Genomic DNA, 26,317 nt, shown 5'->3' on the forward strand with positions numbered 1-26,317 from the left:
GTAACTTTAATAATAACTGTGATAATAATGTACCAATACTGTCATAAATAGTATTGTTTCTTTGAAGCACGTTAGGAGCATACAGAAATAAAAACCAGGAAAAAGAAATACCAAAACATCCAAACCCAATACGGTACAGGTGCTGAACAGCTGTAATATATATATATGCGGTGTCTATATATACATATATACATTCCCTGGCCTCTTTATTAGGTACAATCTAATGCAATCTAAGAACTCTATCATACACTTTTCCTTTATGATGGTGGTAAAGTTAACTTTCAGAGAGGTGTTAGGGTAAACTTAGTGATTGGTGTTGTGCTAGGCTATATAATGACATGTATTTATTATATAAACTACAAACTTGGTAATAAACAAAGATTAACACTGCTCTGTCAGTGCTAATTGACACTCAACATTATCATGTGTGTGATTTTTTTTATTTTTATGGCTGAGCTGTTGTATAGGATTGCATAAGGATTTACAGGTGTACTAAATAAAGTGGCCACAGAGTGTATATACATATATATACACTCTGTTTCATTTGCACAGGTCTGAGTGAAGCCACAGTCACACATGAAGAGTCTTTTTGTTCTTCTAATATACATTAATATAAGGTTTTGCTATAGACATAGAGAATGGGAGGGACCATACAGAAAGAATATATAAGCACATTGAAGCCTCAGACAAATAAAACAGACCAAAAACAGAAAAGTACAAACTGAATGGAGCAAAATTCATGTTTTTTTCTTTCTTGTCACCATTCAAACCTTTGTGCTTTGGGGATCTGCATAGGACAGGGTTTGGGTTGCTAGGGTTTGGGGAGTGAAGGATGTGTAAAGGCAACAGTATACTTATAGCAAAAGTCCAAATAGTTGAAATAGAAACACAGCAGAACATGTTGCCATTTACAAATACACAATTTTTATTTATTTTTTATTGTTTTATTTTAACAAACGTTTTGTGTACAGCTGTTTGCAATTCATACCTATTTGGGCAAATGCAGACGAGGGAATTAACCGAGGGAAATATGTGATTCTCCTTACTAGAAACTAGAAAGACCACAGGATTTATTATTTCAACTTTAATCTCCTGTAGTCCGGCATAATGTTGACTGATCTTTGTTTTGCCATGATGCGTAATTGAGAGACCGTGGTTTATATCGTGATCACTGTCACCATGAATGGGATAGTTCCCTAACTTTAACTCAAAACTTAGCAGAACAGAAATGTTATACGTGAGTACAGGTATAAATGGTTCAGGAAAGCTTTTCTAAGGCTAATCTTGCACTTGAACGTGACACTGGATACTGGCAGATTATGCAGACGCACATAATCACGATGAAATTTACATATATTCATTACAAGTGTATCCCGGCTCATTTCAACTGAGGAGAACGGAAGAGTGATTTATATCTAGTCACTTGTTTCTACTTTCTTCAGCAATTTGATCACACATGATAAGTTATATACATTTAGTCTAAAATATGTTCCAGCTTTTATGCTTGGTGCATAGTACTTACATTTGTGCTCATCGAGCCTGATCTCATGTGAAACAAATAAGAGACATCGCTTCTTATTACATGAATTATTTTGGACAATGTCGACTCAAAATGAAATCTTAAGCAAAACTGTTAAGTCTTCGGTTAAATGACATATAATTCAGTCTAACTCTAGTCAATTCATTTGTAAAAAAAAGGCTTTTTTTTTAGTGCCGTTATGCAAAGCAGGAGCTTCACCTGACATACAAAGTTTAGAGTTTTTTTTTTTTCTTTTTCTTTTAGATGGCACAGGCTACTTGTAAACAAAATTATACTCGTCGAATAGATGCCACTATGGTATCAAGAGAGAACTTTAGACCAACTACATAAATGCATAAGTAGAGCTGGTGTTGAAAAATAAAATGTACGTGTCAGTTAGTTTGAGTGGACCTGCCAAAATGTGTCACTGCAACAAGTATACTGTGGACTTTATGGTGGAGGTCAGTGGGTTACCAGGGGAGGTAGGTGTGGTTTTGGCTTATGGGTTGCAGTTGGGCTCTAGCTGGGCTACACTAAGGAGGGTGAATGAGGTCTGGTGGCCAGGAGGTTTCAGAGAATAATAGCTGCGTTCAGGGCTTGCATCTGAGGTATACGCAATAAAAAAAAATTAAATTAAATTTAAAAAATGGGGAAAGTTTTGCAGAAGACCCAAAATAGGTTTTGGTCGGAAGCTCAAGGATTTTTCATATATTTTTGTACTGTAGAACAGGTGGTAAGGGTTGGGACTCTACTATGGGTTGTGTTTTTTTCTTTCTACCTAAAGAGAGGGGGTTTTCTGAATGTCACAGGAACGGCTCAAGGTAAAGGAAGACATGCTAGCTTGTTCAGAGTGGCTTTCTCAGGGTTGCAGTAATCAGCCAGAGGGAGAACCAGTGCTAGGATGAAAGTTGCTTCACACCTTTTGTTGATCTCTCCAACCATTAATGGATGGACAGCATTTACAGTACATGTAAACAGGACAAAAGTCTTCAACTAAAAGAACAAAAGGTATCAGAAGAACATGGCAGAGATCAGAGGATACCCGGATCCCTGCTAAGATTGACATCGTTTGTTTTCATTAGTTTTTTTTTTTCATATTGTTTTCCATAAAGTCCCAGTCTGTTTTAATTCTGTCTTCATGTCTTATGCAGTCTGTCTGAGCTGCCTTGTCCCATTGCAGTTGTGTTATCCCAGATGATCAGTTCAGCAGTTGATTGCTGAGGTGTGGTAGTATATCATGGAGGCATTTTTAAAAAGTCAGTCCACTAGGCAGATTCACGGATCCTCATTTAGTCTCATTCTTTGAAGTAGCACTGAGACATTCAGTCATATGCCGTATGAACCGAACATCCTGTCCATTGTGGCACATGCACTTTGAATGACTGAGAGAGAAATGCAGCAACATGGGAGGTAACTCTGGATCCTTCCACACAGAAGCCAAATCTATTCGACCGAAACACCAGAGCACTGAGTCCACACTCATTTGGGAATGAGAAAGAAAAAGAGCAGAGGATAGAATATTCTCCCCGTGAATTCAGCTCCCTAAATTCACGGCGAGCGCTCTCTGCTCTGTCTCAGATCAACGAGGCCTCCAGAATGCCGGTCATCAACCCAGGAAGAACATCTGGGCTCTACAGGAGGTGGACTATATAATGGAAACACAACATAACAAACGCCAGAGGAACTGAATCGCAACTGTAAAGGCAGCCACATGGGCCAGTAAGCAGTTCAGCTTCAGATGATAGCATTTTGTCCAAAAAAGTTAAGGTAGGTCTGACAAATTAAAACAACTACACTCATTGCCAAATGATGAGCGGTCATGAAAGCTGCCGTATTCACAGTTGTGTTCAGCACAAGCTCGTGTTACTTTTACTGTATTATGTTACACTGAGTTACATTCAGCTGGCTAGAAAGTCAAGGCTGGAAGATCATTGTTACACTATACCAGCGCACTTAATGGAAGCATTTTATCTGACAATTTGGCCCAAAAGAAAGTAAGCAATTAAGACATGGGGAGACAAAAGATAATGAGTGTAAACATTTAAGAAAAAGACTTCTCAGTTGTTGGAAATGTAACATTTCAGTCTCTGTGTTATTTATAATACTTGTTGGGACATGTGACCGGATAATCTTGCATCTGTTCATGGTCTACGTCACACACTCTGGACCTGGTAGGAAGGGTACACTCTGAACTGATAGCAGAGTTTAAAACCTCTCTGAATGAGCATAAATGTTTACACCACTGCTGCGTGAACACACCTGATCTAATGATGCAGCAACCTGCCGATCACTAGCAGAGGTTTTTCATCAAGATCTGGACGTTTCCTTTATTTCCCCCACCCCACGTACCTCAGAGGAGGCCTTATCCCCTGCCTGCTTTTATTCCTCCTGTTTCTCTCTACATAGCTCTAACCCCAGCACCTTGATAACTGAAATTCAAAGGAGAAAGAGAGAGAAGAGACAGGGAGAAAAAACTGGAAGAAATATCAATATCAATATTTCAAAAAAAAAAAAAAAAGTCTTTTCATCTCTCCCCCTTCCCTGTCTTTCTCACACACAGGACGGGTCGCTCCCTGTCTCCTTGTTCTTATCAAATTTGGAAAGGCTGTCTAAGAGAAATTCTGACTGATCCTGTAATGATTACACATTTCTGCCTCTCCCACCGGCTTCCCGCTGGCTGCAGGGCACTAGTGTTCCTTTTAAATGCTTCCCTCGTCTTTACCCCTTTTTCTTCTTTCATCATTCTTTCGTTTTTCTTTTTGAACATGACATTACAGTCTGTCTGGGTCAGCGGAAGAGGAAGTCCAGCATATTATCAGAAACATTTTGCTATATCATTTACACATGTATACAATTTACAGAGTACTGTATGTTTTTTTTTTTTTTTTGAAGTATATATAAAACAACATCGTCTACCTAAAAAGTTTTTGAAGTTACATTCAGTAGCTGAACTGAGGGGAAACAAAATCAAATGAAACAACAGAATAAAACATCACACAAGTAGAAACCTCATCATACGTCAACAGTGCATTAAATCCTGCATGAAAGTTGAAAATCAAAGGCAAACGTATGTCCAAGAGTTGCAAATCACAAATAGATATATCTATATTCATATATAAATGTTTTTCTTCTCACTGGTAATACAATTAATACAACATTAGTAAATGGCTACAATTGACTCTCCGACCATGCCTGACAGCATGTTATTAGTACAATGTTTAAATATAGAAGGATGTCACTAAAGTAGAGATCCATATAAATAGAAAGGTTTAAAGAGACTCTTAGTAAAACTTTGCTTGTGATCCTTTTTTTTTTTTAACCCACCCCCCCATCCTTCCTATCAGTACCTTCTCAGTGGTGAAAGCTGAGGGCCGAGACTCTCCCATGACATGTTGAAGCAGACAGCTCCTATTTTTCTCGTTTGTACCCTTCATCAGACTGCTTGTTCCTCCCACCCCTACCCTACCCAACACAATGTACAAAAGCAGTTTACTACACAGCACGGCCACCTCAAACCACAACACCGTAATGACATGTTTGGTTGTGATGTCAGGGGCTGCCAGGCCTCAAACAGACACACCTGCCTCTTGGCTCTCACTGTGGACTCCAGCTAAGCTTGTGCACTTGTCAAATTATCACGTATTTACCTCATTGTATATCTCCATGTGCACACATCAGTGTATACCTATTTATTAAGATGCTTATTTTGGAATCTGCAAAATGCAGACTACTTGACAAGACTAGCCAGAAAAGTAACAACTACACTACTGCAGTCCATTAGTGGAAGACAGGCTCAAAAAGCTTTAGTATCTGAAGACTAGTGACATGTCTGCTGGACCAGCTACCCCCCACACCCTGTCACACACACGCACACACACATATGCACGCACACACACGCACAAAGATCACGCTGACACCCTTCCTGTCCATCCCACCTCATCCAGCATGGAGGAGGAGGTGTGGGGTGTGGTGGGTGATAGTCAGAAGACTGGAGGGAAGCTGGCATCTACACACTCCTCTTTTAAACTGCAAAGACACGTGACATTTTCCCCCAAGTTTTCTTTTCTTTTTTTTTTCTTTGAACATACTGGCTATATTACACACATATAATATATAATACGTATATACATACATTAGTGTTTGCTCTTTTTGGAAATCATAAACTTAAAAAAGTTTACAAAAATAAAATGTTTTATAGTGACCTCCCTAGTGGGTCTCTTCCTCACAGCAAGGCTTGTTTTTCAATGGTCAGAGCCGGCAGGCTCCCCTCCTCCTGGAATACAGGCTCAATGGTTCAGGCCCTGGCCTCACAAAGCAGGCCCAGAAACATGCTCCGTCCATCCCTTCAGATCCCTTTCGTTTTTGATAGAAGGGCTCCTTTAAAAATCTGCTCTTTTTGTTTTAGTTGATCTTTTTTATTGTCCTTCTGTGTCCACGATGTTCTTCTTTTTTTTTTTTTTTTTTTAGCAGATGTCCATCTGTACTCATCCCGCTAGTCTTTTATTTACTAAAAAACAGAGAACACGCAGGTCAGTATAAATGTACATACTACACATACACACTGGGCATACTAAGTTTGATTTTCCAGTGGACAGTATTTTTTTTTTTTATCATACTTCAAAATAGCTGCAGCATCATAACTGATTTAGTATTCACAGGACAAACTGTATTTAGTCACTGAGCAATAAATAGACATTTATGCTGGATGGATTAGATTACTTGCAAACCAGATTGATAACACTGTACATTTCATAAACAGTCACAAATACAACTTTATAAACAAAGTACTGTTTGACCAAGTTCATCATCATATACAACAATACAGTGATACATTTCTGTATAGTATAGAAGGGTTGATGAGATGAGAAAGACGCCATCAGTGTCGTGAGGCCCACACAGCAGTGCCAAAAACTGCAGTTCCTCAAATGGCCACCTGGGGAGATATTTCCTTTTTAAATTTAATAATGCAGATTATAATAGTCTTCCCTGTGTGAAGTTATTTAGTGCTTTAGATGTTTGGGGAAATTGCAAATTCACAACAAAATACGTTTTACCAAATACAGAGAAAAATATTTCTAGTGAATAAGAACAATGATTGTACTTAATTGGACATGTGGTGAATCACGACCAATATCAGCTGCAGTTTAATCTACCCCACACTGCAAGTATAACAGCTAGGTATCAAAGAAATTCAAGTACCAAAAAGTGTAAAGATATTTTTCTTCTCTACAACACAGCACTGGACACAGTGTGTGCACAATGAGCAGGGAAGTACACCACACTTCAGCAACAATAGGAAGAGCAAAGAGGAGGGCAGAAGTGAGGCTGGTTGTGTCCCAGGAGGCCCTCGTCTTGACAGAACCTCTTTAATTCCAAGAGATTAGTTGTCGGGGTGAAGCAAAGAGGTGTGTATGTGAGAGTGAGTTTACGGGGGAGAGATCTTCAGATGTAGAATTAAGGATTGACTTTAATTTCTTTGTAGTAGCCCAGTCCTGCCCCTCTGGAGAGAGACGGGACATGTGCAGTGGCTCTGCTGAGTCGCCAATCACAGCCAATAATGGCATCCTCTTGTCTCAGCTAAAGGGGCTTGCTCCCTTGTTCACATTTTCTCAGCGTCTCTGCAGAATGTGAACTGAGTGGAACAGTACAGTTAGGGCTCAAGGTATACAATCACACAGGGGGTGACAAATATATTGACCACTTTCATGACAAATGTGCAAATACCTTGAGTTGAGAAACCAGTGTCGACCATTCTTCCCCACCAGTATCTACCCATCTCTCTCACCCACCACAAAAACCCCCCAAACCTGTACACCTGTACGTGAGCTGAAACACGTTTATCATTTGATGCTACTTTCTTTGCTCTAACTTCATAAAGAAGGAATGCCTTGGAAAGGTGTAGAGGTCAGAGATGAGATCATAGACTCATCAGTCAAGTTTTCAGAAACCAATCCTGATCACCCCGTGTTACCACTGTGTGAGCAGCCAGGAAAAGATCAAATGAGAACTTGAGTATATCGAGACAATTAAACAATTAAATTTGATAAATGTGCTTGTTTAATAGGGACGATGAAACAAAAATAAATCAGTGCTGCATTCACACTGGGCCAGGAAAACTCTCGTAGGCTCAGGAGAAATATGAAGCCAAGAACGTATGCATCAAATTTTGGCACATACATACATCAGGGGAAAAAAGCAAATCAACCACAGAGGAACACTTGACACACAAAGTTTTACCAAGTACTCAAAATAAACCACAGCACATTTAAACAAGGACTACACACAACTAGTTTGGACACTTTCTCATATAAAACATCATCTAAAAATCTATTGACATGTTTGTAAACCCTTAACTCTAAAACAACAAGAGAGGACACATAAACTTAAAGAGTCTTTAGTGGATGGGCATGAATAACACATTACAGTTATGTTTGGTGTTATGAGCCCCATGATGGTGTTCTAAAAATATGAGGCCTTAAGTCTAAACCCTTGCGGCTTCTTCAAAGTCTGCTCTGTTCTTAGTCTGTTAACTCTGCCCCCCACTCTCCCACAGAGGACAGTCTGAATGGCTTTCTACTGGACACAAGTAGATAGCTGTGTCATAAATCACTCAGTTGGTACCATTTTAGGCAGTAAAAGTATTGTGATGATGCAAATGACTGCCCACTTAACAGAAAAATACACACATCAAATCATTACCTTTCATAAACACCCTTTGATATAAAAACCATGCCATTTCTTGTAGATTTAGCCTATCTGTCTTTTCATGTAATCCCAGCCTGACTTTTATGATGTTGAGATCTGGGCTCTGTGGGAGCCATCTGCTGCAGGACTCCTTGTTCTTGTTGCTGAAGAGGTTTTTCGTGTTTTTTGTGATGGATAAGAATCACAACATCTGAAGTGACTGAACCTTTTGCCCAGTACTTCATATCAGACTAGAGGGCTTTGAAAAATGAAGCTGCTAATACAAAGAAATTCTGTATTCAGTGTTTTAAAACTACCCTTTAAGAATTACTAAAGACCAGGCAGGCTTTGTGGAACAGCTATGTCTGTGAGAAGACTGGATTCACTATTCAGATGAACTCATTTAAAAAGTGTAAGTAAACTTTTTAGATGCTTTTAAGAAGAGGCAGTTTACCACTATACATTTCTATGACACATAAGAAAAGTAATGCAAAGGGGGGCAACCAGTAGTGAAAAAACTAAGATCAGTAGCTTCTAAGATTTCCTTCCTGTTTAACAGAGACTGTCCTCCCCCTAAAAACACAGCCTTTAACCTGATGGTGGCTGATAACTCACATTGAAGCCCTTTATATAGAGAGAAAGAAAAACAAGAAGGAAAGAAGATCCATGGTACACTATTTCGTATTTGGATGGTAACTCATGGTGCCATCTTACAAATGCCTAAATTAATAAAGCCAGTTAAACTGGAAATCAGTTAATGAGTGCCTATTCAGCCATGCAGAACAGGAACTCTCACCATGTCAATCACCAACAAACTAAGACAGAAGCTGCATCGAATTCGGCTGAAAACTCCCCTGTGATTTTAGCTAATAGAGGGAGCAGCGGTCTCCTGTAGGAGCTAATGATTGACATGATGATTGATGTCCACTTAAAGAGGATGGAAAGGTGAGTAAAATATAAAAGTACTTTCAGGTAATAGCCTATGTAATTTTTGAAGCCATTTTTATGTGGTTTCTGAAAAAAACTAAACAGAATGATATGCCTTGTTTGTGAACTGAAAGCCATGGTGGTTATTTAGGAGACATTGCGGTAGACAGTTGAAGGCCTGTGGTTTAACAAAACACACGTCCCATTGTAATGTGACCATAGAATCACACAAAGACATCCGATTTGAGTTAAAGCATTTTTATGTCATATGAAATGTTGCTATTGTCAGAGCCCTAATGACTCACCCATGCAGTCATTTGAAAAAGTGAGCTGTGGAAATTGTTAGCTTTTTAACACATTTGGACACATTAGTTTATTAGTTCTCTAAAGAGTGGTAGCCTCACCACCTTTGGTCTTAGAAGGGATGACTGCCCTCTTCAGCAGTCTTCCTGTAGGCGTTTTGCATATTTATCCCCTAGACTCTGACATTGATTTGCTAACTTTTTTGACAATGTTTGGTCACCCTAATATCAAATTCTTGGTACAATTCAAAACTGTTCTGACTAGGCCATTGCATGATCTGCCATTGCTTGTTATTGAGCCATTCCATGGTGGTTGGTGTTTAGGATCATTATCCTCTTGAATGGACCATTTCCACTTGAGCTTCAGCTTTTGGACAGATGACCTTACATTATCTTCGAGCATTCTTTAATATGATGCAGAATCAATGGGTTTAAGCTAAAACATTTCCACCATCATGCTTTGCAGTTGGTTTAAGGCTATTCTAGAGAAACGCAATCTCAATACTATCTCAGTCGGATGGCAGACACATGCCCTTTGACGCCAAAGACTTGGACTGGACTCGGTGAGGCAGCCATTTATGGTCAAATTGTTAGGTAATTCATCTTTATTCAGACACTGTTCTAAAGCGGGTCAAATGTTTTCTTGTCCAAATGTGTATGAAAAAGCCAACAATGTATATATTTTTCACATGACTGCACCTATATAAAAGGGATATTTTTTCATCTTCTATAGAATGACAACCTATCGTTAATATCGCTTTAAACAAGAGGCTAATGAATACTAAGCTAATACAGTTCTTTCTAAGAGACACAAATTCTGGTAAAATGACTTTCACAACCAAAGACAAATGTACAATTATAAAATGTAAAGTGCATGGAAGAGCATATATAAATGAAAAACACAGATACTAGGTTTTTATTTACATTAATAATTATGAAAAACAGTAGGTATCCCATCACCACTGAAAGTATATTTACAATATATAAGCATTCTGTTTGCATATCTGTACTAGTTTGTAGTGAGGAGCTTAATGAATGACTATAATTGACTGAACTTTGTCCAATTGTCACCTACATTTGAATTTATGAATGCAGGTAGGAAAAATGTTCTGTGAAATCAGTCCAAATCTGCATATTCCAGACCTCTCACATTTTCTGAAACACTCCTTTTGTATCCTAAAAACGTATTAAGTCACTACAGAGTATTACTGATGTATCTTTTGACCAAGACATCGCCATTGGAACTGGAAATGTGGCTAGTAGGATACAATCAATTTAATACAAAAGTCAAGTTTGTTGTGCAGTGTGTTTTTATTATTTGTGCAGAGCTGACCTCAGTCTTTTCTGTAAGAGACGCAAAGTAAAGTCTACTGGATGACAATATGCAAGTGTTGAAATAAGATAAGTCCTAACCATATTATCCAAGTCTGGCACCAAGATGGTTTTATGCTGTGACTGAACCAAAACATTAACTGTTCCGAAGGATCTGGGCAATACACAAATTAGGTAATGCAAGTCCAGCCCTGACCCTTTGGGGGTGCTATGGAAAAACATATCAAATATGAAAATACGGCATATTGTGGATTGTAATGTGAAGGAGCTCATCTGGTATGCTATCATCTAAAAAAAATTGTATGTGTTTAGGCTGTACACATTTAACCAATGTGCTGTGTGGTCATGATTAAGGAATGCCTAACCCTGTCCTGTCAGTGTCATGTAGTGTTGTAAAATGGCTTATGATGGAAAAGCTATCCAATGTGCAGGTGCTTCTCTTAAGGTTAAGGTCACATCTCGTTTGCCTGAAGGAAAAAAAATGGATATCTGATTAGGCTGCAGGAATGGTGAATTGTCCAGGTTGTATTTACTGCAACAATTATTATTTGTAGTGGAAACAGCAAGACAGCTAAGGATCAGAGTGAAAACTCTAGATGTGTTTCCATTACAGTTTTTTTTGCAAAATAAAAGTGATATTTTTGAAATTTAAAAATATAACTGCTGTATGTATGTGTTTTAATGGAAAGGCGTTATGTGAATAAGCTGGAACTCTTGTAAAGTCTTGTCTCGCAACGTCCAATAATTCTCTTGTCACGCGAGACGTGAATTTGAGGAAGATGGACTTCAAATAAACTGGTCACATGACGCTGCGTCATCCCCAGTGACACCAGTGACGGGGAAATGTTAAAAAAGTGTTTCCATTGTATTTTTGAGATTGTTATATCGATATGTCTGAAGAACCACCTCACGAGAGCATAAAAATGTTTTAGCGAGGTTTTTCAAAATGTAGGCGTTTCCATTACCAGTTATTGCAATATTTAGGTTTTGCACATTTCTAGGGGTAATGGAAACCCAGCCACTGACAGCAACAGATCATGGGAATGTGTGTGTGTGTGTGTGTGTGTGTGTGTGTGTGTGTGTGTGTATCTAGTGTGGTATATCTTCAAATGAGATCAGCACTCATTGACTGAACTCTCTTATCTCTAATCTGAGGGGTAAATTGCCTTGGTTGGTGCTTCTCTTCACACTCCCCTTTCTTCCTGCTACTGCCTCTTTACGATCCCATCAGACATAACGTGCACAAATAGCTGGTGTGTGCGTGAGCGTGTGTGTGTAACACAGAGTTAGCCGTGTTTCACTTAGCATATATCTGCTGTGTACATGTTGAGGCCACACCATTAGATGAATCTGGCTTCAGATTTTCTCATATTAATGCTATACTTGGAGTTTGTGGTCACTGGTGGAGACACAGAGTAATGTGTTGACTTCTATTTTCTCTAAATTATATTAACATAAGTGGCTTGGCTCGAGGGCTTGTTCTACTAAAGTTAAAATATGCAAGATATGATTTGGAACGTGAGATAATTTCCTCTTGTATTAAGTTTGACACTAACCAAACGAGACAGTAAAGCTGATTCGAGAAAGGTTCCACTAGCACCATATGTGCTCACATACGTGCGATAATTGAAATTGCTATTGTGAAATTGGCCCCTGTAAAGGATCTTTACAAAAGTAGCTACCCTTCTTTTTGTGTTTCATTTTATTGCTCTGGAATTAAAACTATTCAAGCTGAAGTGGGAACCAGAGGTTTCCATAGTTCCTTGTTTTAGCTGTCTTCCAATGAGTCTGGTTGGAAGACTGGTTTGTGGGTTAAGGTGAACATTGCAAACTGTCTTATTCTGTTTCCATCTTGTTCCTGCAGAGAGAAGACAGATGCCTGAAGGCAGAGAGGAATCAATACTAAGATAGGCTATGGTTTTCTATGTGGATATACTCCTGTTTCCATTTCAGCCAATCTATAACAAGCACAAGTTAAACTTCTGCAGTAGGTCACTCTCAATGCTAATACAAATTGGAATGTGGAGTTGTAGTGTTGTAACATGTAACGATTGAATGGAGGTTGCTGGTAGAGAGTATTTTATGGTAATGTTGTGTCTCTTTTTAGCATTTTTATCTTTATTGGACAGTAGAATGTCAACAGGCAGACAGAAAAGCTGTTTTCAGGCAGGAGTCTTTCAATCACAGGGTCATTTGTTATATTTACCAACGTGTAGCAGCAAGTCTTGTGTATGTGGACATGGTGGGCATCTCCACTTGCTATTTTTGTTCATCAAGTAAAAAACACAAAAGAACTGGTGAAAGTGAAAAATAAATCCAAAGGTGTGCTGCTTATAAATTCACTCTTGGTCTCATCGTTGGTCTCATTCCTCTGAAACAGCACTGCCAATCATCATAATGACTACTCGATATGGGGAAAGAGCTTCTCTTCTAAAATTCTGTTTTTTTCTGAATGGTGCAAAAGGCAGGTATCCACATCTAGAGACAGCTGATGTGGGTCTTAATTTACTTGTACAGTGGTGATAGAATTAATGAAATTACTTCAAATTAAAAAAATATTGGCACAGCCGCACTAATCTGAGCTATTTCATTTTTATTTCAACTGGACCCATGTTAGAAATGATCACTTCATGAAATATGTAAATGTAATTTAAAAACTGAAATATTCTCTAGGGGAAAGTTCACGTTTTAAGTCCCAAACTCAGTAAGTACTAATGTGCTATTCACAAAATGAAGGTCAATAATTTAAATAATTTATCCTAACTGTACACACTGGGTTTTCTCTGATTTGGAAGTTTGGACTGTTGGTTGGTCTGGGCTTTGGGGAACTATGTGACACGGGTCACTATCTTCAGAAGTTCTGTGAACCAAACAATCAGTTAAAGGAAGAGATCATCAGCAGATTTGAAATAGTTCAAAATGAGCTCCAACTATAACGGTGGGCTCCTGCTTTTGCATAGATATCACTGTTTTTGATTTTAAATTTAGGACCACTAATGGACATACATCAACTGCAGAGGGCAAATGTACATATGACATGGGTACGTTTAGGACACATACAGCAAGTGCAATGGCAAACCTGAAGAAGTAATTCAGTTTGTAATGATGACAGTAGAGCCATATCATTTCGTGGCTTATTTGCCATGTGGTTTTAAGTTGACTTTAAATCAGGGATCCAACCTGCAATGATCTTGTCACGTTAAACAACCTTATACAATCACCCAAATGGAGAAGTCCACTCACAGTCAACTCACAAGTTGTTAATAAGTCCAAGTTGTGTGCTGTGAGTGCACACAACAAAATCAGTATTTGCCCATAAATAATGCTGAATAAAATATGAAATACAAAAGCAAGCAGCCCGGTGTAATTTTTCTGTTTGTGGATGGTGCAAATCATAATTAAGAGCAGGAATTTCAGAAAACTTCAACTTGGTTCAGAATATATCCAACTTAAGGCTAAAAAGTATGAAGGTGCCAGCAAATGTCTGCCAGTATTTCTCTATATGAAGTAGCAAATGATTTGTCTTCATGTAAAACTTATCACTGAATAGCAGAGATAGGAAAACCCTTAAAATGGCATGGATGAGAAAGACACAGGTTTACACTTGTTGTGGGCTGACAGGACACAGCAAAAATGGATTCATTTGATAATCAGGAAAAACAATAACCGTACTTAGCAGTTAGTTAGAATGAAGTCAGAAGATACAGTTTCGTCTGATTGTCAGGCTGATCGAACCAGAGATGAACAGAACGTGTATATTAGACTTAAATGCATCGCACTTTAAGCCTGTGATTTATTGTGGCCTTATTCTCTGGGCATTATAGTGTTTTTTTTCTCAAGGGGCCATGCTAAAATGATTAATAAAATAGTGTTAATATTAAATTCCAGAAGATTTGTCAGACTGTCAGAAATACTCTCTAGTAACTGGTGTATAAAACAAATGTGGGATTATTGCTTTTTATGTAGAGGATGTGAGAAGACATTAAACATGGGAAGTGTTGGTGAGGAAAGGAGTTTTTTTTTTCCTTTAAAGCCATTCAGCAGTAATGGGATACCTCCAGCCTCTGGCGCTGTGCCAATGATCAATGGGCTCTAACACACTGCTGCCCATTTTGCAGTGGCTGCCATTGCTCTTGATCCACACCCTGCTCTAACATCACTTCCTGCTGCATCCACATTCAGCAATACATCACACTCTTCCACACACCGTCTGGCTTTCATAATGCATCAATTCCTGGTCGACATTTTGATGCGGTTCCACCTCCTTTGATCTGAACAGTTCTGAGTCCACTTAAGTCAGTATAAAACTCAGCTCCAGTTGCTGGCTCGCTTAAATGGCCTTAGAATTTAAGTGATAAATCCATTCTGAGAAATGGTGCTGAGGCTACAATTATTGAACATTAGTTATCTTAATGAATATGGAGTATGGGCAAATCTAAACAACAAAAGATGGAATTAAACCAGTTCAAAAGGCCTCTCCAAAAAGCTGAGTTGCAGACTGGTAACTTTAAGACTCAGGTTAAAGGTTTACTTTAAATTCTTTAAACTTTCCTCTACTTTTTCCACAATGACTTTTTTTCCCTGCTACAACCATTTCAATGCAAATACATTCAAGTCAACACATCGTAACAAAATGTTCTTTTCCAGTCATTACAGGGACAAATGACACTGTACACTCCATAAGTGGGGAAGCAACTTGAGAATTGTTGTGTTTCAAGGTCACATTAGCCACCTGGAAGCATTTCGTTTTTACTTTTCCATGAAGCGGGTGAAGAAGTTTAGTGATATCATTTGTTGTGGTTTAAAAAATGTTTGTTTGTTTTTTTTTGTTTTTTTTGTCTGTTTTGCGGGGTAGAAAGGGGGTCTCCCTCTGTTCTAGTAGGGAGTGAAGCGACTGCACCCTCCTCTGTAAAGGCTAGCCTGCAACATCAAAGATGAAAAAGCTCCAATCAGTATTCAGTGTAGAACCTTTCTTTGTAATATTAATACTGAAATCAACTTCTCTCTTTCCTCCAAAGAAACATTCCTCCTTTTTCCATGTGATGGTTTGAATGATTATTTTGTGGACAAGGTAGTTGGGAAATTTGTGAAGTGGAAGAATGTATTGGGCTATTGTCTGTACATGTTTTAAACTTTAGTATCTGTGGCTTGAAACAGTGATTCTCAAAACTGCACAAGCAGACACCTAATGGGGTTTTTAGACTCCAGCTTCTTGGGGAGAATATACCGACCTAGCATTGAGTTTGCAGAAAGAAGTTAAAAAATAGATGTGAAGTGTGAAGCAATTGGACTGTGTGTAGTCCAGCTTCATATAAGGCTGGCATTTGGACATATTTTGGGTTCAACGTCTGACAAAAAGGACGTAATGGTGATCCAGTTTAATTAAGTGTCTCATTAAGCCAGCATGCGAAAGTAGGACTTCCTCAAGGTAAAAGGCAGACATCATTAATACACCTGTGTTTTCCCTGCAGTGGTAAGTCAAGATGTCTGCCACGAAAAAGGTGTATTGGCTAATCAGATATGTAAATATGCACAGCTTGAATGGACAATTTTACAATACTTGTGTGCAAGATGTAAAATAACTTGTTGCTGGGATACAGTTTCAGGTTAAAATCCTTCCTCACTAGGTTACAGATGTCTATCTGATGTCTGATGCACTTGTAGCCTCAGACAGCACTTACTCAGAGATCTGGTAACCCAGTCCAGCCCCAAAACCTGTAACTATTTGTCTGAATTCCACAAGAGTGGGCTAATCCAGATCAGAATGTCTCTGGCTAGCACTTGGCTTAACTCACATGGCCATTTCAAACCTTGCATTAAGATCCAATCTGGGTGATACGATCACGTGAAGACAGGTGTGAGCAACCCCAGGGACTGAGGTGTTCTGGGATGCAACCTAAGATGTAATCATTTACTAAAGAAAGTATTTAATTGGAGTACATGAGTGTGATTCTGTGTTAATTAATGCAGTCATGTTGATGTATAATGATCCCTGTGATTAAGTCCTCATTTACCGTCTATGACTTTATTTACCTTTATTACTGGATATTATGGTGAGTATAGAAACATCCAGGGTTGGAGTTATAATGTGAGGCTTGTGCAGGGTAGAGATCATGCTGTTCTTGGTTCTGGAATAGCGTTAGAAATCCATTAAAGACAATAATGCTTATACTATTCTACTGTGGCCCAGATGATGTTGGGGTTTATTTGCGATTGAGATCGAATCTGGAGACGCATACCAGTTCTGAACACACTAAAGCTTGTTACATGCGATTGAATAACCCATCATTGGATCTTAATGCAGCATCTGAACAGTCCCAAAATGATCAACTCTTCGGGATGCAATATCTCACTTATTCAACCCATAACTCTACTTGTGTCAGTTAATTACTATTATGTAGATATGAAAACTTTACATAGATTAGTTTTTGCTTACGGCCAGTGTTAGGAATGTAGGGCCCGATAAGGCTAAGATTAATTGATATTTTTTAAATTGAGAATCTGGAGTAAAAATGAGGTTTGGACCATATATGGGAGGATGGGGAAGAAAAGGGAGGAGTAATTTGAAGAAGAAAGAGAAGAAACTGCAGAGCAATAAGGATGGAAACACAGGCCACTGTTTTAATTAAGTAAATGAAGGGGAAAAAATGGTCGTAATTAATGAAGGCTTTTAGCTAGCAGCTGCACTACGGGGCAACAGGGCTGTTTGGGGGAACACACAAGGGAGGGATGGGGCCTTCAATTTTCATCACCACAAGCTGGTCAGCACTCAGCATCAACTCTCGTCTGTGTGGAGTCTAAGATGCTGAACCAAAAAGTATCTCCAAACTGCAGCTGATCCGCTACCAGGAACTTTGCTTCTACCTCTCCTCATACTTAATTTGTGATCTGTCTTTCTTCCTTCCTTTTTTTTTTTTTTTTTTTTGTAATCTCCCACTGCGTGTACTGGTAATCTTTGGAGGAAATCCCTACCCATATCCACAAAATAAAACAAATTGTACTCTGTGTTTCTTCTCCATATTTGGAGAAAGATTTTCTAAAAGAGATTTTTTCATCTTTGATGTTAGCTGCAAAGCTAGCTAAAAACAAACATTAACCGTTCGACTAGCTCCCCTCGCTCAATTTGCGGAGACTGTTTCCTGTAGGGAGGAATACTCGGTCTCAACAGGTTTTCAAGCAAGTAGCTTCAGGCCAATGAAATTAAATGGGGAGTTTGAGAATATGGCAATGTCCCGTTTTCATTTACTGAAGTGGCAAAGATTCACATTAAACATAAAAATGTTTCTTGGAGGGGATCACAAGACATCGGAACAAAGAGTTGAAAAGTAATTGTTTTTATGATGAACATGATCTATTATTAGCACACTTCATTTAATGTTAGTACAAATTTAATAATTAACACTTAATGTAGCCATTTAGGCTAAATTCACTGTTTTTCATACATACAGTACAGTGTGTTATACAAAACTACATGTCCAAGTCCAGTTTGGGGAAACATTTAATCAGCATTTAAACAAACTCACCATAGTTCCCACGCTGTATGTGGCTGCAGGACCAAGTGTATGGTGATAGGGGTCTGCTGTTGCATAGACTCTGCCATAACTATAGAGGAGAAAAGTAGAATATGTTTAATATGGCGGCACAACTAAAAAGTCCTACAGTTGCTGTTTAACACAGGCATGAATATTTTAGAAAATTTTAGATCATAGACTGTATATAAATATGGACACTCGTTTGCCAGGAATACGGGTGGCGCCATCTTGAGCGTGGAGTCTGCGCAGTATGGTTCAAGTCATGTGAGCCACCGTATCGATGACACACCCACACTTCCTCCAGACTCACTTGCATTTTCATTTAATTAATACTGTGCTCTGCTCTACCTCCACCACTTACAAAGATATGTTGGAGGATTCTAAACTGTACTTATGTATGTTTTTTCCTGCTCTCATGGTCCTACAGGACAGCAGTTGGCATGGCAATTTGTAGTCATGTCACATCCTGTTTCTATAGCGTCAAACAACAACTAATACGAAACTTATCAGAAAAATGGACAGTTGAGTATACATCAGCATTATATAAACTACCTAAAATGACAGAAAGCACCTTTGAACAAAAAATGATTTGACATGTACTTTACTGTTTTAGTGAGGCCCAATTCCCATCTATTAACCCCCACTAAGGGGATGGAGCTTATGACCTAAGCTGTGGGTCAGAGAACAGGCGCTTTACTAGCACTGTCTTCACTTTCGAGGAGCTGTGCAAAAAATTTCAGACCACAGAGCAAGGGCAAAGGCATAAACCTAGCTAATCTGTCTTTGAATTACATATATGAATTTCATATATATCGTGCTGTGCTATCTTTCAGTACCTTTTTGGCACAGACATTTCAAACAACAGATTCATGGCAGCATTGCACACAAAATCCCAGAGACCAGTGGCAGCTCCTGCCAAGTCTCTCAAGAAGGGCAACTGTTGCTATGATGCCTACGGTGACTTGTTCAATGGGTAAATTGACAGCGGGCTAACTAAAAGTTGTTGAATTGAACAAAGTTTGCTGAACATGATTCACACAAATGTTCGTATCTCTAAAGCTCCTCAGTTAACCTTTTTAATTGTATTTTTGATCCAAAACAATCCATTTGATAATCAAGGAGCAAGAGAAGCTGCTGGATAAACTAAAGCAAAAACACACACACGGAACACGGAAACCAAGCGGACCAAACACAGCTCTTGTGCTTTGCGTCGCCGCGGTGTGTAGTTACCCTTCTGAGGAGGTGCACGTCAGCTAAGCAGCAAAGTCCGTGCTGCGTTAACACAGGAGCCTATGCGTCCCTTTAGTGCAGAAGGATAAATTACCGATTAATCTAAATAGCAATACCACCAATAACCACTAGATGGCTATAATTTATCATTTCAGTATCATTGGATGTAAAGGCAACTACTTTAGTATAACAGGAAAATAAAGTTTCTCCTCAGAATCATCTAAATGAGTATCACATCTAATTTAAGGTACAGCAAATCACCATATTCAGAATAAATTCTAAAAAAGATGACACTGATAATGTGCACCAAAATAAAACAATTCAACCATTTGTCTGACTTTAACGACTTACTTTTATCTCTTATTTTGACATTATCACTTAACGCAGCCATAAGATCAATTCTGCTCATTACTAGCTAAAAGGCTGCTGCAGGGATTGGAATAGCTGACTGGTTTATATGCTTAGGCACATGGACAAAATGTCTTCAGCAGGGGTAGCTGCTGACAGGTAGTCAAACACTATGGTTAAAAAAGGTATAAAAGACAAATCCCTTTCTTTTGCCCTTTGAGGGGCATCACACTCTGAGAAACCTCCACAGCCAGAGACCATTCATTCTTTTTCTAGCCTAATGTGCAATGTGTGCTTTTGATCATCTCATTAAATATATATTTTTATAAAAGCACCACAGAGAAGATTATATATACGTAACGTTTATAGGTTAATTTCCTGGGTGAGCTGAAATAATCCCAAACCAGATTTGGTGTATCATTATTACAATAATTATTTATTTGAACAAGCTTATTGTTATTTTCCATTTGGGGTTATTCATTTTACTTTCCTCACTTTCCATAGTGTGAGAAATTGTGTCCTGTATCAAACCTCTACTGGGAACTCCATATATCTGGATAATGTTTTTATGTACGCAGCAGTAGATTCACACTCACAGTGACATTTTGACTTATCCCCCAAACATAAAACTACATGGATTCTTTGAAGTAGTACAATTGGGAATTTAATCAGGAAATTAATTGTTTCCCCGTGTCCCACCTCTAACCACCAGACGTAAATCCTGTGCGTGTTGGCGTTGATTGAATTTTTATAATGGATAGGGAGTGCCAAGCAGCCACAATGAGTATGTATGAGACACATAAGGCACTGGGTCGTCGATTTTAACTGGGGTCCGAGAGATCTATAATCATTTCCCCCTCTCACTCACGCTAAGGGCAGGTCTATGGGATGAAAATGCAATCGATGTCTGCCTATAAATGTATCTTGTAAAGGTGAGAGTGTGTGATTGCAATGATTTGTTTTACCTGTTTCAATTTATGAGAAAAAGCAGACGAGTGTTTTATCTTCCGGATGATAGGGAAGGAATGTGATAAAAGTAATGTCAGCCGGGGAGAGAAAAAAGAGTGAAAGATAAGAAAAGGAATTGGCAATGTGATGAGTGGTAGATGGCTGAAGGGAGGGAGAAATAAGATTATGAACAAAGAGAAAAATGAGAAAAATGCTCCTGTGGGTGTGGAAGTCGAGGTGAAAACATGCAGGGGGGAAGAAAATACAGATTTGTAAAAAGGAGTAATATACAGGAGTTTGAAGAGAGACAGTAAATTTCTCTGACAGCGTCCCCTACTCTGTTCCTCCTTCTATGCAACCTTCTTCACCTCCTTCAGTCCTCCTCTCCTCTCGGTCCTCCCTACCCTAGCTGCCATCTCTCCCTGTATCTCTTTCTGTCTGTCTTCTGGGGCTTATTTCCAGTCTTTTCACCAGCACTGGATCGGAACTAATCCCCTCCCTCAACGTCCCTCTCTCTCCTTTCTCATTCCTCCCCTCCATCCCTCTTTCTGTGATGCCACCCGACCACTTTATTTATATTCCTCCTTCCCCGTCTTGTTTGTTTATTCTCCTCTAAAAGTAAAGGGAAGCCAGCATAGGTCTGGAGGGTAAAGATAAGGGACTGCTATGTGTTGCACTATATGTTACCGAGGGAGACCCGAGGGGAGGACGGTGGTGGGAGCTCACATTCAGAGGGAGGAATGAAGGAAGCACTGGCCTGATTGCCACTGTTATTTTTCGTTCGGTCAAATCTGACACTCGGATTGCTGGAATCAGCATGACTCAAACTGCTACAAAGCAATGTCGCCTGACTTTTCACGGCCTTAAAAATCTACTGTGTAGCACCTCTGACAAGCTATTTGGAAAATGCAGTGAGCATGACATCAGCCTGTCATATCAAAACTGAGAACTGAAGATTGAAGCGTTTAAATTACTCTTTGAGTTTGTCAAATATAAGAAAATAATGGAAAAAAGTATTTTATTTGACTATTTCCTGGCTGTATTTGGTTTAAGCACATCACTTTACAACCTGAGGGGCCACTAGACCTGCAGCAGCTTTCATGCTTTCATGATGGATGATGCTGAAAAAACCCACATATATAAGAGCATGTATATTGCATGTGGCCAAGATATTTTTTACGTTATTGTGTCCCTTTTAAAAATAACGTATTTTTGCTTAAAAAAAAAAAAAAAAAAAAAAGTTAAGGAACACCAAATGTTGTGTGTGTTAAAAAGTTGTTTTAGTTCAGGTTCAATACAATGGCCACTTCTTAGACCAGAATAGTCTCTCTGTCCCCAGTTCACTGAGTCTGTGTAAGACCTCTTTCATCCAACAATAAATAAGATTTTTCCACCCTCCGCTCCATCTCCACCTCACTGCCCCGGCGTTAAATCAGAAGTACTTAAAAAATAGAACGCGAGTGATGCAGCACAGAGGATGAAATGGAGAGAGGAGAAGGAATAAAGAGAGGAGGGGAAAAAAAAGGGAATCAAATACTGTAAGTCTTCTGAAGAGACATGCCCCCTCACCTGCGCTGCTCTCCTCCTCTGTTCTGTTAATAAGTCTCCTGAACATGCCGCTTGCTCCTCGCTGCTGATAAATCTTACATTATCACAGGTCTACAGGCTCCTGCTGTGGCTGTTTCTTATCGGACTTGACATGCTCAATCTCCCTAAGATTAGCTCCCCAAGCACCTTCATAAACACACACGCACCTAGACAGCAGTGGCGGTGGTGCGTGCAGTGCAAACAAACACACAGCAACACATGTTTTTTTCCATAAACACATTTCACTTTTGATCCGGAGGTATCATCCACAGCCTGTGGGCTCCCAGAGGGTGGAGGACAGCTGCACAGAGGAGAGACCAGGAGTCCTTGTCAGAGGCGGCCCGGGGCAGTGGCACAGACATTATGGTACAAGGCCCCAGAGGTTGGTGGATTAGAGGTGAGTGGATGACAAGGAGCTCCGGAGGGAATGACAATTGAAAGATGGAGTGGATCAAACCACTTTCTCCTGCTTTTGTTGTTGCTTTTTTGGTTCTGTACTGCACCACAGCCCCATGAAAGTTAAGTTAACAAACTTTCCAGGCAAGCCTCCATGAAGATCTTTGAGTTGTACGCGATGTGACAATCAGTGTTGCTCATTAACTGAGCACACTGTTACAAATAACTTACAAATGCATCATTCAGTTTATTCATTCATTCATTATATTCTGGAATCTATCTGTCACTAATATTTATTTCTCTTTGACACTAGTGAAAAATGTACATATTCATGATTTATATCTTTACTATTAATATTCAGGTTAGGCTTATTATTAGCTTATTATTATCTCACCACTAATATGTACCCTGCTCATTCTGACTGATGTTTTCACATCAGAATCCCAGCCATCCATATTTAGGCACGCCTTCCTCTGCTCTACCTGTGCTACTTGCTTTCAGCTGTAGATTGAATTCATTTGGGTTTACTTAATGTATGGAAATTATTCTGCAGGTTGTAATTATTATTATTATTTTGTTGATTCACATTAGGTTTGTAACGTAACTTTAAAATTTACTAGCTCGACTTCAGTAAGTCATGATTACACGGTATGTAGGGCATGTTTTTCCAGTTACAGTCTTGTATTTTCTTATTTTAACAATATTTCTTTGTCAGTGTCATATATCAAAGTTGCAAAGTTGAAAGGAGCTTTTCAATTGTTTAACATTGCTGAAAAAGCTGAGCATTAACCCTTTTTTGCCTCCCACAAGAATCTTAGTGTTGTTTTTATGTAATAGGAATATATATATGTTATATGATATATAATACGAAACTACATTAGACTACATGACATGTGAAACTGATCGAATTCATTGAAAAACAAGACAAACTGAAGCTGAGATCACGGGAGACCTTACCTGTATGATATTGTTACGTCTAACAACTACTGACAATAAAGGTTTTACAAAATGATTTCTAGAGGCTCACATACATTAAATGAAACCAACATACCTGTCACTGTAAGCGGCTGCAGCAGTACCAGCTGGCTGGGCATATCTGTAGGCTGCATAGCCTCCCTGAGGAGAGACAGAAGAATTCAACATTACCTTTATATAGGAATTCAAATTATTGTCTCCTAAATTAAGAACTCAATTCACTAAATACTGAATACTGCATTGTTGGATTGGTGGAACGCAATTAATAACTTGATAAAGAATAAATAAAATGAAGATAATAAGGCTTGGACTTACATATATTTCTGCCCCATAAAAGCCATCCTGGTAGACCACACTGCAGACAGAGGATATACAATTCTAAGCCTTTTTTCAATTAAAATGTGATATTATATTTTACATTTCTAAATTGCATTTAGTAGAATATCTTAACTTAAGAAATGTAAATACAAGATGAATATTCCATCTGTTCTGACATTATGTGGGTGAAATCCTGCATCAGCTAAAATGGAGGAGATTCAGTTAGTGCCTGGGATCCCTGTGTTCTGTCGGATTCCACTGGACTGAGATCAGGTGAGTGAAGATATCACTCAAGTCCACTTTGTTCATTGCAATGCAAATAAAGTTTTGGAAGATGGTTCACTATCAAGTTGGAAGTAGCCATCAGGAGACAGGAGACTGCATTCATAAAGGGGCACACATGGTCAGCAAGAATACTAGTATTCTTCCTCACACCCTTACATCAGCACCAACTCTTGTACTCTTGCCTGTTCAGACCTTGAATTAAAATCTGAGCTATCTGATTGCTAGTGAGCAGCTTTAGGTACGTGTGTTCAGATCTGGCATGGAGGATCACCCTGTTGAGTGTAGGTGGTCTGTAATGCGACTCAGGACGAATTGCGCTCACACTCCCAAAAGAATATGAACACATGCAGACACATGAGACCCAGACCATGTCCAAATCTGGTCAGAGAGTGGATCTCTCAGTTGCAATCACAGTGTGTCCTAGGGGTGTTCACACCTGTCTTTTATGTGATAGGATCACCCAGAACTAGAGAATCTAGAAAGGCAAAAATCCCAACCCAAAATCCCACCTTCTTTAGCAGCTGTGCTAAGTAGTAGGCTGTAGTGAACGAGTGCTATGACTGTGAGGCTTCTTGGGTTACTTTCTCTGGAAGGAGCTGGGAGTGGAAAAAAGGGGAACCATACTTTCCATCACTGAAGCCACAGAAATAGCCATAGGGTGGCTTTGGATTGATTGGGATGACCTATAGCTTGCTGCTGCTGGGATGCAAGTTGAGTCTAGATGAACACAGCTGGATAACCTGAGTGAGGAAGTCTGATGTTTTAAGACCCCAAACAATCCAGGAACATCACTAATGATGCATCCTAGTGAGTTTTTTAATACCCACATATATTTTTTCCACACAATAGTGTATCCACTGTGAAAGATGCAGTCATGAGCCTTTACACCTATGTAGCTAAGATCCTAATGAAAGCTGAGCTTGAAGGGCGTGGTCAAAGTGCTCCCAAGTGCTCATGGGTCATAATGTGCACATAATGACTGGGTTCATTAAATCACAGGCAGTTTATTTGGATTACTCCTTACAGTAAACATCTCATTTAAAAGTTCCATTTGGTCAGACGGCTGCACCGTTCACCCATTATTCTTCACTCAGCCGCCTGCCTTCACACCTTCCTTCTGCTTTTCTCTTCCTTTCATTATTGCGTTCAACCCTAACACACTCTATACGACATCTATTCTCTTTCTCTCTCTCCATGTCTCCCCCCTCCATGTTCACTAGGTCTTTCAGTCTCTGAAGCGGGCCCATTGGAGTGTGCTGGCTAGGTCACAGCAGTCCATTCACAGCTGAATAAAGAATGACACATTAGAAAAAAGAGAGACAAATTTGGCCATTCTGGAATCAAAGAGCAATTTTCCGCTCTATTAGAAGGTGGCCTTTTTGTTTTTCACACCCGATTCTTCTATTACTGCATCTACGTGTATGTGTGGGTCTGTACATATTTTTCTGTGCGTGTGCGTGCGTGTTAGCTTATGTATTCAGGTAATGTTGCGAATTAGATTTGTGCACCAGCGTGTTTCACAGTGTCGTACAGTGTATATCTGATTATGAGTTTTTTTTGTCTCAGTTGGATGTGTGCTGCGTATGTGTGTTTGTGTGCACTCACGCTCCATAGGCAGGGATGGGTGGAGGAGGGGGTGCAGCACGGAACGTGTTGTAGACGGCGCGGCCCCTCCCTCTCAAATGGGCCCCTCTATAGGCAACAGCTGCTCCTGTACTGGGGTATGGAAAGCCTGTGACTACAGAGAGAGAGAGAGAGGGGAGAGAAAAGTACAATATGTTACAGCATGCTTAATGCATGCATACTGTGCTTTCAATCTGTCTTTGCATATAAAAGATATGCACAAATGCTGTGAATCCTATAAAAACACCCAGTTGCAGAAGATATATTTCCAGTTTTCTAATCTCTGTTGCTTGATTGTGGAACTCAGCCAT

At 39.3% G+C, this 26,317-nt stretch overlaps 1 protein-coding gene across 6 annotated transcripts in view; it reads right to left on the minus strand.

Moving 5' to 3' along the window:
- Positions 1-5,937: 5,937 nt before the first annotated feature.
- rbfox3a (RNA binding fox-1 homolog 3a) overlaps positions 5,938-26,317 on the minus strand; it is a 440,273-nt gene continuing 419,893 nt past the window's right edge. For all 6 annotated transcript variants that reach the window (XM_047608701.1, XM_047608700.1, XM_047608702.1 and 3 more), the window contains 5 exons: positions 25,989-26,121; positions 24,096-24,135; positions 23,857-23,921; positions 18,288-18,366; positions 5,938-15,684 (listed from right to left, as the gene is read on the minus strand). In XM_047608701.1, the coding sequence (XP_047464657.1) occupies positions 15,640-15,684; positions 18,288-18,366; positions 23,857-23,921; positions 24,096-24,135; positions 25,989-26,121 (362 nt within the window). In that variant the 3' untranslated portion in view covers positions 5,938-15,639. The remainder of the gene's footprint in view (positions 15,685-18,287; positions 18,367-23,856; positions 23,922-24,095; positions 24,136-25,988; positions 26,122-26,317) is intronic.

The sequence above is a fragment of the Mugil cephalus genome, chromosome 16 (assembly GCF_022458985.1).
Source record: "Mugil cephalus isolate CIBA_MC_2020 chromosome 16, CIBA_Mcephalus_1.1, whole genome shotgun sequence".
In the NCBI taxonomy this organism is placed as follows: Eukaryota; Metazoa; Chordata; class Actinopteri; order Mugiliformes; family Mugilidae; genus Mugil; species Mugil cephalus.